The sequence below is a fragment of the Peromyscus maniculatus genome, chromosome 5 (genome assembly GCF_049852395.1).
Source record: "Peromyscus maniculatus bairdii isolate BWxNUB_F1_BW_parent chromosome 5, HU_Pman_BW_mat_3.1, whole genome shotgun sequence".
In the NCBI taxonomy this organism is placed as follows: Eukaryota; Metazoa; Chordata; class Mammalia; order Rodentia; family Cricetidae; genus Peromyscus; species Peromyscus maniculatus.
In genome coordinates this window covers 123,901,460-123,916,267 of record NC_134856.1, presented here as the reverse complement: position 1 = coordinate 123,916,267, position 14,808 = coordinate 123,901,460, and the positions used below count along the sequence as shown (strand labels likewise).

Sequence of the window (14,808 nt, the reverse complement as noted above, 5' to 3'; positions counted from 1 at the left end):
GGAAGACTTCTTAAACAGGTCACAGTTTTCTAGGGATGCAGCTACGTGGCCTCTTTAAGGTTGGATAAGGAACTAGACACACTCAGGGAGGGAGATGCTATACAGGTGAGACCTATTACACACAGTATCTCTCTCCAGCTGGGAATGTGGCTCAGTGGGAGGGTGCTTGCCTGGCCTGTCTAAGGCCTCGGGTTCCATCCTCAGCACCGCAAAGAAAGAGCAGGAGAAGAAAGGAAGGTTTTTCTCCATTGAACCTTACCAAACAGGTGCACTGGGAGAAGTCTGTACCCTTACAACCCAGGGAATACATTTTCTTTAAAATAGCTGTTGCTCAGGTGAAATGCTGAGCAGGTAAAAGCATTTGGCACAGAGCCTGAAGACCCGGGTTTGATTCCTGTGCCTCACAAGGTGGAAGGACAGAAATAATACCTGGAAATTATTCTCTGACCTCCATATGGGTGACATGACACAGGCACACCAAACACACACACATGTGCATGCACAAGCGCACACATACACACACACACACACAATGAATTAAATAAAAATTTCTGATGTCCCTGCCTTACATAAAAAGAATGAATCCACCTGGACTACATTCTATTTCCCTTGATAAACTAGGGTACCACACATTTAGTAGGACTGATCAGTGGTACAGAACCAGGCAAAAATTAGGTATTGCGACCTCAGCTCCTCTCATCTACAGATCTCCTGCAATTAAATACTTGTTAAGCGACAAGAGAACACTGTTGTGTATATGCTTCTGAGGGCATTCTGAAGTTTGAAGCTATGCAGAAAAATGTGTGCGTCTTAAAAGGAAACAGGCTGCAGGTTAAAATACATGCCTGCCTTGAACAGCACACACCACACGTTAACAGTGATGGAGCTCCTAATTGCATATACGAGCATGCATCCTTGAGTGTAGAAACACGCCTTTCCTTATTATAGCAGTGCACAGAGACACTGATTTAAACAAACTCCCACGAATGGGGAAGCAGCCCATTTGGAATACCATTCAGTCCACAGAGCGACTGGCATTTAATAAGTAGCTTGGCCCGCAGCAGTCTCCATTATACTACATGGGAAAGGTCTAGTTTGGGGTCTAGTTAATCTGCTTGTAGGCATTCACCGTGGTGTCTCCAGTTTACGGTCAGCATGAGAAACAAATGCATGTCACCGTGTGCTTCTCAGGAACCATTATCTTCTTCTAAACCCAACAGGAAGAGTTTAGCTCTGTTCTCCTACCTCCAGTACTGTCCCAGTTTGCTCTCGGCTGCCTCGCTCCACACCACACAGCCTCTCTCACATTTTAATCAAAGAAAACTATAATTAAGCTAGCAGGACTCTAATTTCGAAAAGACATTAGGCCATCCGCAGTCACTTCATTACCCAGCACTTCAGAGGCCAGCAGAGAACCGGAGGGACTCTGAGTAATATCTGTTCTTCCGAAGGGAGCACAGGAAAGCTGCCCGCTCACAAGCAGGTGTACTGGAGCTAGGCAGTGAGCTTGGGGCTGGCCCTCAGCTCATGCTCCCTCTGTCAAATCCGCTGCTTAAAACTTTTCAGGGCGACCTTCAGCGGTCCTCCTGAGTGTCTGCTCAGTGAGCTGCTGGGGAAGTGCCTAGAGGCTCTTAGGTGCCACAGAGGCATTCACATTGGCAGAGGCTTCTGCCCGCTCCAGGGCCAACGGTCTCTAGTCCTTGGCTCTTTCTGCCCAGGGCCACTGCCTGCACCTCCCCGACACTGGGCGCTAGGCATCCTTCCAAGATCCTACCAGCAGCAGCGGCACTCATAAATAAATAAATAAATGAATAAATAAATAAATAAATACCACAGTCATCTTTTACTCTAAAGGGACACCACCATTCTACACAACTCCACAAATTCTCAGTGAGCTGGGTCCCACAGGGGTCAAGGCCAATGACCTCTTTCAAGGGAACCCACCTTAAGGAAGCCCCTATCAGTAATGTAACCCGGCAAATCCCACAGTTAAGGAGCCAGCAGAGATGGGGTGAACGTTCAGTGGAGGGTAGGGGGATGGGGGAGCAGGTGTAACATCTTTTTAAAAAGCTTTTGGTGCTGCTGTGGACAGATCTCCCAAGACCCCCACCTTCTTAAGTCAAATCCCCACAGTTGCTTTTTTTGGGGGGGGGGGCGCCGCTGCAAGCCCACTGACTCGGGGTGACACTCTGCAAAGTGGGGGACCGGGGTCGGGGGTGGGGGCGGCTAAACGGAGGTGCCCGCAGTTGTCCAGGTGGCAGACTTCGGCGGCACCAGGGACCGTAGACTGGCAGAGCCACCTTCCCGCCACCTCCCGGACGCGCCCGGCACTCACCGTCGCGGCCGTCCTCCCCCCGGCTGCAGTTGCTGCAAATGTGCTTGATCTCCTTGCCCAGTTGACAGTGGATCACAAACGACACGTTGTTATTGTTGTTGGGGGCGGGGTCCTTCGGGGGCTTCATGCTCAGCAAATAAAAAGCTTTCTTTTTGGGCTTCACGGCGGCGCCCGCGCCTGGCACGACGCCCTGCCTGCAGCGCGGCTTCGCGGCGCGCGTGGGCTCCGCCATCCGCTCCCAGGGCGTCCGGGGCCGGTCGGTGATCGCCGCCCCGCGCGCTGCCACTCGCGTCCCCCGGCCGCGCCCGCATGCCCCCACGCTACACCAGCGACACGGCGGGGCGGGGCGGGGCGGGGCAGGATGGCGCGCTGGAGGTCTTGACCTCGCCGAGCCTGAGCGAATCCCGAGACCCCGGGGGAAGGGCTGCGGAGGGCTGAACCGGCTCTTCCACTAGCGACGCTCTGGCTCTCCCGGGGCAGCCCCACCCCTCGGTGAATCGCAATACCCGCAGCTCCCAGCCAGCGGGGTTTGTGGCCACCTTCACTCTGGAAACTCAGGGCAGGATGCCACGGCCACCCCCTCCAAGGCTCCTGCTGCCAAACGCAAGCAAGATGCACTACTACAGGAGGCGGCTGTCCCAGCCCTAGGGTGGAATCGAGGCCAGGACAAATTATATTCTCAAGTGGGTCCAGGCACATCCCAGGACCAGACAACCTGTTACAGCATCCTTGATGTTTTTGCTTCCAGTGGAAGTCCCCGAGATGAAGGGGACTTTCCTCCAGGGTTCTCAGTTGCAGTCATAGGGGGAAACCCGTTTTCCATTCATTCTCAAACACCAGGCAACTTAGGGATCCTGGCTAATTTGACTGATTCGACTGCTCTTCAGCTGCCATTGCTCTGTGATTAAGGGCTTAGCAAGGCAAGTGATACTATAGAGGCTTCCAGAGAACAGTATCCGAAAGAAGGCAAATTCACAGCCGTGTTTATTGAGTCTTGATTATTCTGAGTGACTTTAAAAGATGTTTCAAATCCGGAGACAGGTCCTAAATCACCTTTCAGGGAATTTAGGCTTTGAGAAGCTACACTTCGCAATCATATTGAATGCTTATTTAAAAAAAAAAAAAAGACTTTGGGGCTGGGAGATTTTGGTTTAGTAGGTCATTGTAGAGCCCCGGGAATCTGCAGCATTTAACAAGCTCCCTGGGTAATATTGATGAAGCATTAACAGAAGCAGGTGTTGACAGCCAGGCATGTCCGATTCCAAGCCCATGTTCTTTCTATCACGTCCTATTCCCTCTGCGTTCCAACCTTGCCCTCTTCCCCCTTTTTCGGAGCCTACCAAAAGAGTGTCAATCCAAGAATGTACAGTCACTTTCAGTGTTACCAAGAACTTTCTGGATGCTAATTTCCAAAAGGGGGGAAACAACAACAACAGCAACCCCCAAACTAACCTACACAAAAAACAGGTCGCTGCTGTCTCTCCTCTGTGCAGGGTTATTCCCCGGGTAAGAGCCCGTGCAGGGGGGAAGCTAAAGGTTTTGTGATGTTTCTAGGCACACTAATGCTATCGTCTTGTCATTTGTCCCACTTCTTATCTGCTGCCCAAACCAGGACACTCAGGTTCATTTTTATCACTGTTGAGTCGGTATCCAGCTGCCATCCTCTGGGGGAGATGTCAGAGATGGGGGGAGGAGGGCAGGAGTTGGGGAGGTGGTCTCTTTAGTTAGAGCTCCCTTTCTACAAGTGCCCATCAAGGGCTTTGATAACATCTCCCTTCCCACCTGGATCATCCGTCAGACCAGCCATAGGTAAATGTCACTGTATCTGCTCCTGTCAGATGATGTCACTGAGTCCCCGGCTAATTATACCCTGTATCTGGGTGATGACAAAGATACACTTGTAGTATTGTTTAGATGCCCAAAAGGATGAATCTCATTGTGTCATGGGCAAACATATTTTCTAACCCTTAGGCCTTGCCTTCATCCTGTCTCCTCTTAGCTCTGCCGAGAAGAGAGAAACAGCGTTCAGAGCACATTACATCCTTGTTGAATTGTGTTTTGAACATTGCCAGCCTTTCCAACTTCACTTTCTGCCCCACAGGTCAGAATAAGAAGACCTGCGCAAACCCCATCTGGCCTTATTAAAACAACTGGGTTGGAGGCAATCTGTTATTTAGTCCCTGAACACTAAGCCTGACCCAAGGCTGTGTGTCCTCATCTTAATTGGCCAAGTATCATTGTGATCGCAGCGGAGCAAACTTGGACATAGCTGCTAGTGAAAGCTTGCATATCAAATGATGTGGCCTGAAGGTGGGGGCTCTTTATTCAAGAGAAATGTGCAAGAGGCCTGTTGGCTTGTCTTGGACCGTTACTTGTTTGGTGGTTCCTCTTCCTAACTGCCCTCCTTGAGTCGGCATCCTCTAACTGGTGGTGCCCAATGGTACCGGCTTGTGACATGAGGCTATTCACATTTTAGTAAATTAAAATGCAATGAAGTTAAAACCCAGTTTCCCAGCTGTGCTAGCCACACTTTAGAGGATAGTGGCCACATGTGGCCAGCAGCTGACGTATTCAACAAGGAGGCTGACAGAACGTTTCTAACCTCATGTGATGTTCCTAGAAGATGTCCGAAGTCTTGCACCTGAGGCTGAAGGACAGAAGTGCCATCTCCTATTGCTACAATAGAAGGTGGGCAAGGGGGACCAGAATACAACACAGTGCTAGTGGTTGTATCTGGTGGCTTTTAGCACCACTTTGTTTCAGCAAGTAGTGGGGCTGATGGGAAAGTGTTCCCTGTGTTCGCCCTTGACCTTGTTCTGTGCACTGTGTACCTCCTTGGCGAAGCCTGCTTCTGATGTCTGTTGTTAAAACATCCTTACAGATAGCTCCTGATGCCAAGTGATGCCTTTTACACAGCCCGTGCTTGTCTCCACCCACGGGCAACTCCTGCTTAAAGATTAGCCTGTTCTGGTTGAACTCAATTGTTGCGGTTGGTAGTCATCCCCTCCCTTCATGACAACGGCCATCCTAAACTGTTCTATAAACACATACAGTGGGGTTTTCCTTCACCTTTAAAAGCAAGGGAGGGTATGTTGAAGGGAAGACAGCCCTACACATTCTATCACTCAGAACAGGAGGACTCCTGCACACCAGGCCTAGGTGACTTTCCTGAATTTTTTTTTACCCAGATAATCTAAATAGGAAAGAACCCTGGCAATAAGTCTCGCTGTCACTTATTTGGATAACAACCCTTTCCCATCCCATCCTACACTTGACTTGAAGAACCCATTCTTAAATTGGTTTGGTGTCCAGGGACTCTGCGACTCAAAATGCAATCTCAAAGACCTACAGACTCAGGGCGGTTATTACAACTGCCGATCCCAAGCTCTGCCTCCAAATCTGCATTTTAACAAGATCTGGAAGTGACCTGGATGCACAGCAAGGCCTGCGAAGCACCCTCAGGAATCAGCCTGATAAGACCATGGATTGTCTATGGGAAGGATGAGTTTCTTAGCTCAAAAGCAAGAAGGTAAGACTTCTGGTGTCACAGAGCTTAAAGTTTAGTGAGGACAGACAGCAACAAGAACAGCAAAGCACTGGATGGAAAAGTCAGCTCTGCAATCAGGAATAGCCATGGAGAACAATGCGCTCATTATCTGAGCCCCGACCGTGTGCAGAGGAACTCTGCAGAGATTTGCATGGACAAGGTGGAGCTTTTCCACGGAGAGGTGTCCATGAAGGCTGATACACCGCATTAGGGCAGGAGGGTGGTAGTGGTGGTGTCAGAGGCACCGTGGGGAGAATGCAAGCTTGTGGGGGGAAGGACGTTGTGGACTGGGGCCTGGAAGTGAGGAAGGACAGGCAGCCATCAGCCAGCAAGGTAGGGACTGAAAACTGGGCTTTCTAGATGGGTGCACAGTTATGTGACATGAAGATAGCAGAAGTCTTGGACATGTTCCCAATCTAAATGTGAGAAGCTCGGAGCATCCATTCCAAACCCAGTGGTTTAGGAAGAGGGACTGGACAGAGTTCAGGGAAGAGCTTTTTGGGACATGTTTGTATTAGTTACTTTTCTTGATGCTGTGGCAGAATTCCTGGCAATGGCTCCTGAAGGTGTGGGGCGTTTACCCACCAACCCCACAGTTCCTCAGAGTTTTCTTGAGTTCAAGCAACAGGAAATATTATATAGAAGGATTTGGAATGTGGAGATAAACAGATAGAAAATACAGGATAACCTCGAGAATGCCTGGAACCTATGCCCTAAGGTATTTATAGAGATGCCAAGGGGTGGAGCAAAAGACCTCCCCCCAGCTCAGCCAAGTGCAGACCATTTCAGACACCTGCACTCAGGCCCGTGGTCCAATCATCCTCTCTATGCAGACCTGCTGGGTAAAGCCATGAGGAACATGAAAACGGGCTCCCACATGAAGGGAGGGGAATTTGTTTTCACTCATGCTTAGGAAGATGTGAGTACATTGGTGTGAAAGGCATGATGGTGGCCCAGTCTGTTGAGAAGGAAATATACTACTCTAACTTCTCACGTAGTAGACTACAAACAGATCCTAGATCAGAGACAAGGGCCACCTATAACCTGCAAGGTGGGCCCTGCAGCAGTATGTAAGTCTGTCAGCTAGGCTCTCTGTTCATCCAGAAGATTCTGGAGCCCTCCCCCAAACATTACTATCAGCTAGAAACTAAGCATTTCACATTCAAGCCATAGGGCTTAAAAAGTTCCTTACCTCTTATAAGAAGACAAACTAGAAATACAACATATTAAGGCCAATACCAGGTGGAGGTAGAACCATTCAGAGGGGTGTACTTTGAAAAAATGAATTCACCACACATCCATGATGCAAAAAGAAGGGTTTGACAATCCTGTCTTCCTCTGTCATTGTCTGCCTTGAACTCCCGCTGTCCATTCTGTTCCCCCCTGTCCGTACCCCCTTTCTCGTTCCTAGCCCCAGTGAGTTGAATGGCATCCACCCCTGTAAACTGTCTGTGTTGGAAACATGGACGTGGATCTTAATGGAACTTTTCTGATCTAACCAAAGACCTTGAGATAAAGTGACCATCCTAAATTATGTTGGTGGGCCCAAGAGCAAGTATTCTTATAAAAGACACACAGTATGTGCTGGAGAGATGGCTCAGAGGTAAAGGGTATGCACTGCACTCAGAATTCAAGTCTGGTTCTCAGCACATCAGATGGCTTACAACCTCCTGTAACTCCAGATCCAGGGGATCCAACACCCCCTTCTGGCTTTTGTGGGCACCTGCACTCAGGTGTACATACTCCCACACAGTCAGTCATTCTCTTAATTAAAAAATAACAATAAATCCTTTCTTTAAAAGGCACATGGTAGAGTCAGACAAATATGGGAAAAGATGGATCCAAGATGGGGAAGCATGCTAGCTGACATGAGAGCTGGAAAAAGATGAAGATGAGATCTTCCAAGATTTTCAGGGATCATGGCTCATCTTCAACCCAGACTTCTGGTCTCCAGAATTATAATGTGATGAAATCCTGTTATTTTAAGCTTTGTGGCCATCGTTATATCAGCCCAGGACAACTAGCATACTTAATAAATAGCAACAATATGTTATTAATTTCAATAAAAGGATGTATCTTTCAGATCTGGTCTATGTTTTTGTTGTTGTTGTTTTAAGATTTGGTCTAAAAGTTCAGTACACACTGAAGAGGTTAAAGTCAAGGTTAAAAATTCCAAATCATTCACAAACACAGAAGAGTGTCACACTATTGCTGTTGTTATTGTTTTGTAGTGGTGGTGGTTGAGTGTGTGTGTGTGTGTGTGTGTGTGTGTGTGTGTGTGTGTGTGACTTGGTGGATGCTTTGTTTGTTGTGGCAGGTTGTAGGATGGAGGCACATAATGAAATTGAAGTAGATTGGGGTTAGAGGGTACACAGCTTCCAGGCCTTTTCCCAATTAGTAGAGTATTCAGGACTTCTAGCATCCTCTGTGCTGTGTACACTATTTTCCCTAGCAACTTCAACATGTGATTTTTTTCTGTCCTTATCTAGTAGAGACCCTTTGCTTTTCATTTAAAGGAAGCACTTTACAGCTTCTCTTTGGCACACCCAAATGACCTACATCTCATTCCTGTACATCAGGACCATTGCTCAGTATAATAAGGGCTTCTTGAACACAGATACTCTAATACCAGAGCAATTGAGCTGATAACTGAGAGAGCTACTGAATGAATTAAGAGTAGGCAGAATGGGGAGCACTGGGTGCAATGGCAAGGGGAGGACTCTGGCTGGAGAGATGACTCAATGTGCAAAGTGCTTGTTAAACAAGCATGAGAACCTGAGTTCAGATCCCTAACACCCATGTGACAGCTGTAATGGTGGCACCAGCCTGTAAGGACAGCAAAGGGACTCTGCAGGATGGGTGGACACAGGAGGGTCCTAGGGGCTTGCTGGATAGCACTCCAGCTAAGATAGCAAGTTTCAGTAAAACTCTTTACTGGCCTCAGTAAAGAGACCCAGCTGAGAAAAGTGAGGTGGAGAGCAGTGGAGGAAGACATTCCCAATGTCAGCCCTCGTCCTTCATACGCACATGCTGAAGATTGTGCACCTGTGCACACATATATGCATGCACATGTGTCACACACACACACACACAAACTAACACACACACACCCACACCCACACCCACACACCACGAGGGCTCACCTCACTGTTTACTATAATATGCGGTTCAAAAACTGTATGAATTATTTTTGGAATTTTCCATTTAGTATTTTTGGACAGTGGTTGATCATGGGTAACTGACACTGGGGAACACAAAACCACAGATAAGGGGCCACGGTACAAGCTTTTATATTCTGTGGGAGAAGATGTGATGGGCACTTGATGTGGGAGGCCAAGTGCTGCAGGCACCTAGGCGATGTTCAAGTAGAAGTCATAGTCAGCCCTCATGAACTCGTCTCGCTATGTGGACTAGCTGCAGATGGCCTCTATTCTAATAGGTTGGATACCCTTCTGGACTCTCCCATGTCTAGTTAGTAAGTATTTTAATCATTCCTGAAGATTGAGATTAGAAGGCAACCATACAGCCCACAAGGTTTTATTCTCCCAGGAGTATGGTCTGCCTATAGCAGATTCTTCAAACTGAGCTTTGGAGCCTGTGACAACATTCTGTCAGTCTTAGATTCTCCCCTTATTGTTTCGTAATCTAACATGGCAGGTTTTTGGTGCAGGATCCAGGGAGCTATCTGTGGACAATAAGGTTTGTAGAAGCAACTTCATCTGTCTGATTTTAGAACTGGAGTTGGACTTCTTAAAAATACACTTGAGACAGCTAAATGCTGTGAGCAAGGTGGTTTTTGTATATTTTTGACTTTTGTTTGTTTTAGCTAAGGGAATTTTTTCCCCCTCTGAAAATGCTGAATAGAAAGCATTTTTTTCCCTCCAGGCTTATGATAATTATCTTCACTAACAGATAGTTCTGTGCAAAGTCTCCTGAAAACAGCAGACAGCAATATGAAGAGAAGTGATTGAAGACATTGAAACAAAGAGGTGGAGAAAGAGGTGATGGAGGCAGGACCCTAGGAAATGATCTGTGCACATTCCCAGTCCCAGCGCTGTCTTAGGGAGCATCGTGGGTTGTGATTTCCCATTGGGTTCTCACTGTGCAGACGAGTGTGGCTTTGAGCCCTCCATCCTGTAGCCTCAGCTCCCCCAGAGCTGGGATTACAGGCCTGTGAGGCCACAGTGAGGGTGGGGAAGGCTTCTTATCTTTCTGAATTAGCCTGGGTGGGAAGAGAATTGTCCTAGAACGACTCCTGAGTCCCAATAGAAGACCTCACCCCTAATAGCCATGTTGCTGGAAAGAGTGCCATTTTAGTGACTGGCAGAAAAGAAGACCAGGTCTGCTAGGAAGCACAGCAAGGTCTTACAGGAGCAGACATCGTCAAAGTCAGTGTTGTTAACACTCATGAAAGGCCCTCAGCCTAAACTAAATATCAGACATTAGACATTGCTGCTCACATCTGGGGAAACAGAGGACAGATTAGGCCAAGGCTGAGGACTGCCAAGTATTACTATGTGGGGCTTGTCGTTCTAAAGTTTCTTTACATTTTGCCCCTAATTATAAATCCCATTTTAAATTAGATACATACATTCTTACGTTTTATATACAACGTATATAATCTTGTGTTCTTTCTTGACTAGGATTCTTTGGGGACAGACTTAGATACTTGTAGCTTTTTATCTTTTAGAAATAAAGGCGGCAGAACACAGAAATGATATGTGTTTTTATATAACAGTAAAAGATGAATGAGAAAGTCCAACAGAGAAACGACAACATGTTGAAATGTGTTAAAAATATCAAGTTTGAGGGCCGGGCGTGGTGGCGCACGCCTTTAATCCCAGCACTCGGGAGGCAGAGCCAGGCGGATCTTTGTGAGTTCGAGGCCAGCCTGGGCTACCAAGTGAGCTCCAGGAAAGGCGCAAAGCTACACAGAGAAACCCTGTCTCGAAAAAACCAAAAAAAAAAAAAAAAAAAAAAAAAAAAAAAAAAAAATATCAAGTTTGAGCCGGGCGGTGGTGGTGCACGCCTTTAATCCCAGCACTCGGGAGGCAGAGACAGGTGGATCTCTGTGAGTTGGAGCCCAGCCTGATCTCCAAAGCGAGTTCCAGGAAAAGGTGCAAAGCTACACAGAGAAACCCTGTCTTGAAAAACCAAAAAAAAAAAAAAAAAAAAAAAAAAAAATCAAGTTTGACATAAACAAGTTGAGGTGAGACTTCCCTCTTTCTCCATATATGTATATATCTCCATATACATATGAATACATGCATTTTTTTTATTCAAGAAAAGATCTAGCTATACGCAGCCCAGGATGACCTTCAATTCATTGTCCCCCTGCCTCAGCCTACCAAGTGCTGTTTTTTTTTTTTTTGTTTTTTGTTTTTTTTTTTTTTCAGGTAGATGTCACTATGCCTGGTCTCACATTGTTAAATGAGAAAAGTTAAAGCTCGGGGAACTGACCATACCGTGACCTAATTTTTTATAAAGCACATATTATAGATGCCAGTCTTGTTCTCCAAATAGTTCTGAATCAGGTGCATGGTGGCCCTGCAGCCTGTGTGAGCAAGCGGGGCTGGGTGAACAGTCCTGACCCACGCATGATGGATTGCAGTCCAAGCGACAGCCTCTGCTTCCGTTTGTGTTCTAGAGAGAGAGCAATGAGCTGCTGTGGCTACAAACTCAGATGCTTCCCCAAAGGCTTATTGCAGGCTTGGTTCCCAGCCTTGATACTACTAGGAGGGACCTTTAAGAGAGGGGACCTAGTAAGAGGGAGTTGGGCCATTTGAATTTGCCCTTGAAAGGAAATGGGGAGCCTGGCCCCTCCTCTCTCCTCCCCTCTGCTTCCCTGCCACTCTAAGATGAGCAGGCTCTTCACCACATGCTCTGCCATGATGTGCTGCAGCACCATCAGCGTCCAATGGGAAGCAGCCAGGAGACTGTGGACAGAACTATTTGAAAGCATTTCTCTCTCCTCTCCTTAGGTTAACTATGTCCAGCTTTGGTCTCAGTGATACAAGGCTGATGAAAACATAAACTGTGACGATGATCTGTAACGAGAGATGCACACTTGTCCTGTTTCAGTTGACCGAAACACTGATGGTTTTCACTGCAGCGTAATCTAGCCTGTCGAGGTGCAGACAGCAATGAGAAATTCCTATGCATGGCTATCGCCTTTTTAATCACTACACCAACACCTCTCGAAGATGCAACTATTATTTTTGTTTTACACCTCAGGAAACAGAAAATCAATGAGATTAAACACAGCTCCAAGTTTCTCTAAATTAGCATTTTCACCAAGTAGACATTTGAGCCAGCATATATTCAGCAGTGAAGCACATACATCTTCCCCCAAACATCCCACTGATATTCAGGGAGCAAGCTGATTGGTGGCCTTGCATCAGAGGACCCTCGCACTATTTTAAGAAAGAAGCATATGGCATCATAAAACACAACCAAGAAAGGTTATCAGACTGCGGGCACAGGACACAGAAACCTTGGCTGTCACGCAGGGTGGAACTGCTGGTGGTAAAGGGGACAGGAGTAAAAATAGGATGCAGTTTCTTGTCTGTCCTGTACCCTTTCAATATGTAAACCAGACCCCAGTTGGATACTCCACAAGGGATCTGTTTAGGGCTGGGGTTGTTTCTTTGGGTGTGCTGAGTCCCTCCGGGCTGTTTCATGTATGATGTGCTAATGATAACTGGCCTTCAGGACAGAGTCACAGTTGCTTCTACAGAACAGGTATGGGAACTGAGTTAACGGGATAATACAATATTGGCAAGAAACAGAGACTGACTCCTTTTGTAAGTGTGATAATGTTCGTTACACACGAAATGGAGGGGTGTGTGTGGGCATCTGGGGGTAGCCAGCCAGGGGGAGGCTTTCATTTTTATCACAGGTGCATAGACATGTGACATGCAAATGACTTTCTCCAACACAATGGTCTAAGTCTCTAAGAAAGGCATTAAAACATGCTCTAAGACTTGTGAAGTGTCTGATTATAGGACCATCTCTGTTTCTAACAAGCCAGGTTGTATCCTAACACTCCAGGATCCTGAGATCTGGTGGGATTCCAAACAATTCTACAGCAGAGAAGCCAGGCCAAAGAGATAAGATGCTTAACTTTACTTGTTATATTTCAATAGAGAGTTTCTCCTCCATGGTGCATGTTAGAGATACACTATTTACTATAAAAATACTTTGTAGCCATTTTTTCATATAAAAGAAATATCTGTGGGAATGAGAGAGTCAATGAACTAAAAAGCTAAATAAAGTCTAATGAGATTACAATAGAGCATGCTATCGGAATTTAAGACAGCAATATGTGTGTGTTAGGTACTACAGAAGTACATTATCTATATTACATACATGTATACAAACATGCAAAGTGGGGGAGAGAGGGAGCACTGTAAGAACTCCCTTAGGGTCACAACGATATGCCTAAGGGAAGAAGAGAGGCCAAGAGATGGGGACAGAGATATGAGGAGGGAGTTGGCGAGCTTCCAAAGCAGTTGAGAAACTCTGCTGGGCTTTTATTAATGAAAAATATTGAGTATATTTGCTTATAATATATACTTAAAAATAAAATGTATCCAATACATTTAACTATATCTTATTTAATAATCACGTTACAAAGATTTATAGCCAATTTATAGTGCAGCGAATGAAACTCCTTAAAGGAGCTTTCACAAAACTGTAAATGTGAAGCCCTTCCCTAGCCTCCCTTCGGTCAGTCCTCTTTCTTGTCCAGTTTCAAAACTGACACTGTGTGGGAGACTGAAAGCCCTTAAGTTACGATCCCTCGTTATAAGACAACAGTGCCTTTTCCCGGTTAGCACACTCCATCAAATCTGTCATTTTTTTTTTAATATTAGAGAAGCCCTAGAATTAATCTTGTATCTACCTAAGTCCTAGTCTGAACTCTACCTTAACAATAAAATACTCCTCTTTTGTTTTCAAGAGAAGAGGTTGGCGGAAGTTCAGGCTCTCCGCCATTCTGTAGGGAAGGGTTGACACCACTCAGGCGTCGGGAGGACCAGTTTCCAAGTCCCTGTCAGTGCGCTTATGCAGCATGGTCTCTAATTTTTCTTAAATGGCCCACGTTAAGACAACTGCGAGCTGTTTAGAGCATTTTATACAGACTTTGGGGACCTTTATCCATCACTACACTCATTTAGGGTCAACTATCCAGGCAGGCTTTGGCAACTAGGAGCCTGTGCCCGATAGCTGCGCAGGACCAGATCACAGCTGATGCTGCTTCAATCGTAAGTGTCTTCTCCAGCAGAGACAGGGTCTGTGCTCCACACCGCGTTTAAATCAAGAGGGAAGTAACAGGAGGCACGAAGATACCCAGGGAATGCTGATTGCTTACAGTTTCCCCTGAGTTTTATTGAAAGTCTTCACAATGGGAGCTACAGAGCTTTCCGTACGGAAAAGGGGAGCAGAAGTATTTTACTGAGAATAAATATTTGTAACTGCTAATGCACATGAAAAGTGGAATTGGCTCTACTGTTTTGTAGCACGTGGTAGCATTTTGCCAGGGCATGGAATAAATTTAATGACTGAGCATCTGATGCAGCATTTTTGTTTTTACCTAAAACACTGTACTGTTTGCAAGGCCAGGGGAGAGGGTTCACTGTGCTGTAATGTTTTCCAAAATGATCTGAATTCAGACTTCCTACAAGAGGGAGAGAGAATACAGTTGACCCAGACAGGAAAGGGTCCACTCCCTGCAGATGAATAATTCAGTGTTAATTGTAAATACCAGCGAGAAGAGCCAGGAGGGACCCACTTCTCTTAGGAACTGGGCAGAATTAAAGCACTGTTAAAACGCTGTTGGGTTCTGCTAAAATTGCAGTGTTAATGATATTGTTAATAAGTTCTTTATGCTTTTCTTGTAAGCATTGTTTTCGAAGTTCATTGTCCT

General features: G+C 46.3%; 1 protein-coding gene across 12 annotated transcripts in view; it reads right to left on the bottom strand.

The window, feature by feature from the left end:
- Window positions 1–14,808, bottom strand: part of Phactr1 (phosphatase and actin regulator 1) — a 474,687-nt gene that overhangs the window by 227,435 nt on the left and 232,444 nt on the right. Inside the window, exon 1 of one of the 12 annotated variants that reach the window (XM_015991033.3) lies at window positions 2,336–2,930. The exons of 9 other annotated variants lie outside the window; for them this stretch is intronic. In XM_015991033.3, coding sequence (XP_015846519.1) covers window positions 2,336–2,567 — 232 coding nt within the window. In that variant the 5' untranslated portion in view covers window positions 2,568–2,930. Of the gene's footprint in view, window positions 1–2,335; window positions 2,931–14,808 lie in introns of those variants that run through there. 2 more of the 12 variants (XM_076573234.1, XM_042278395.2) reach the window with 2 other exon arrangements.